This window comes from Octopus bimaculoides, chromosome 24 (genome assembly GCF_001194135.2).
Source record: "Octopus bimaculoides isolate UCB-OBI-ISO-001 chromosome 24, ASM119413v2, whole genome shotgun sequence".
In the NCBI taxonomy this organism is placed as follows: Eukaryota; Metazoa; Mollusca; class Cephalopoda; order Octopoda; family Octopodidae; genus Octopus; species Octopus bimaculoides.
Genome location: NC_069004.1, coordinates 19219773 through 19221731, shown reverse-complemented (window position 1 = coordinate 19221731; position 1959 = coordinate 19219773). Strand labels below are relative to the sequence as shown.

Below are 1959 nucleotides of genomic sequence, written 5' to 3'. Positions count from 1 at the left end.
CTTATACTCGACAGCTCGTTATTCTCACCTCTAAAGATGTATAACTAAAGATATGTATGTTTTACCAAGTAAATAAATGTTGTTTAAGTTGTTTAGTCTGGAGTTCAGCGTTCCGTCTATTTCTTTAATTTTATAGTAGAAAGTCAGGTATACAATCTAAAGATGTATAACCCACTTACTACTAAAAATGTAACATTAGGCCTTGGTAGAAAAGGAAGCGAGTTAACCAATAGCAACACGTTTACAAAATATTTATTACAGTTCTATATTTATATAGATATATAAATGTAAATAATGTCAATAATGAAACTATTTATTAGACAATTTCTCATCAATACATTGACAGGCATTATAATGCATTAGATAGAGAAGGATGGTCTTCATTAAGACGAATATATACTGGACCTGAAATTCTCAACTGGAGGTACGTGTATCCCCAAGAGGTACATAGGAAAATAACCCTGTATGGGAGTATAACTGTGCATGATGTACACTATCATACAGTATAATAACTTTATTACAAAACAACTGACACATGCAACCATCATCACCATCATCGTCATCGTCGTCGTCGTCATCATCATCATCATCATCATCATTTAACGTCCGTTTCCCATGCTCCAATTGTCTGTTTCTACAGCTGGAAGCCCTTCCTAATGCCAACCAATCATCTACAGAATGTACCAGGTGCTTTTTACATGACACCAACCAATTACCAATTACTAAAACCCCTCCTCCTTTCTTTCATGTCAGGTGTTGAAGTAATTGTGGAGCATTGTAAAACGAAGTGATTTGCTCAAGAACACAACACACCACCTGGTCAAGGAACCGAAAGCATGATCTTGCGACGTATTGCTCCTATCTTCTCTTTGAAACGTAAAACCTTTTTGCGAGTGCAACACCCTAACCATTAGGCTATACTCCCTCATAGACACATACAATCGAATAATGGTGAAAAATAGATACCTTCCTCCTTTACAAAAATGCCTGTATTTGATCCTTAAGATTCTCATGCAGGCACCGTATTGAACCTATGTTGTTGTCGAAACGTGAAATATATTCTCTACTTATCTCCCTTTCTTTTTTCAGATTTGATTCTAGCTCCGCTATTTTTTCTTTATACTCCCTGTCAATAAGAACACAGAATCTGGTAAAAATATCTCACATGAGAAAAACAAAAAGTATAGAAATTCTCAACTAGGTGTAGATGTGGCTGTGTGGTAAAAAAGTTTGCTTCTCAACCACATGATTCTAGGTTCAGTCCTATTGTATAGTATCTTGGATTAGTGTCTTCCACAATAGCAGCGGGCCAATGAAGGCCTTGTGAGTGGATTTGATTGACAGAAACTGAAAGAAGGCGGCGAGCAGGTAGAAATGTTAGCACACCGGGTGAAATGCTTAGCCGTATTTCGTCTGCCGCTACGTTCTGAGTTCAAATTCCGCCGAGGTCGACTTTGCCTTTCATCTTTTCGGGTTCGATTAAATAAGTACCAGTTACGCACTGGGGTAGATATAATCGACTTAATCCGTTTGTCTGTCCCTGTTTGTCCCCTCTATGTTTAGCCCCTTGTGGGCAATAAAGAAATAAGAAACTGAAAGAAGACGGTCATGTATGTATGCAGGAGTAGGTGGGGAAGAGAGAGTCCGACGGAGTGGATGAAGAAGATGGGATACATTTGGTGGTGGAGGAAAGGTGGGAGGAGAAATCATTTGACGGTTCTGTGGTGGAGAGAGTTGATTAATGAAAGTGCGAGGTTGAGAGAATAGTATTAATGGACAAAGGACATATAGCAATTAAGTTGTAAGAAAAGTAACTAATATCAAAGAAGAGCTGCAGCAAGGGAGGTAATAGGTAATGGAAATGTTTTGAAGAGTGATGAAATTGGTTGAAGAGACTAGTTGTGTTTATATATATGTATATATATATATATATATATATATATATATATATATATATAT

General features: G+C 37.2%; 1 protein-coding gene across 1 annotated transcript in view; it reads right to left on the bottom strand.

The window, feature by feature from the left end:
• The window catches only part of LOC106878647 (centrosomal protein of 83 kDa), a 20658-nt gene that overhangs the window by 2253 nt on the left and 16446 nt on the right, over nt 1-1959 (bottom strand). Inside the window, exon 5 of the mRNA XM_014927930.2 lies at nt 967-1126. Within this exon, the coding sequence (XP_014783416.1) occupies nt 976-1126 (151 nt within the window). The 3' untranslated portion in view covers nt 967-975. The remainder of the gene's footprint in view (nt 1-966; nt 1127-1959) is intronic.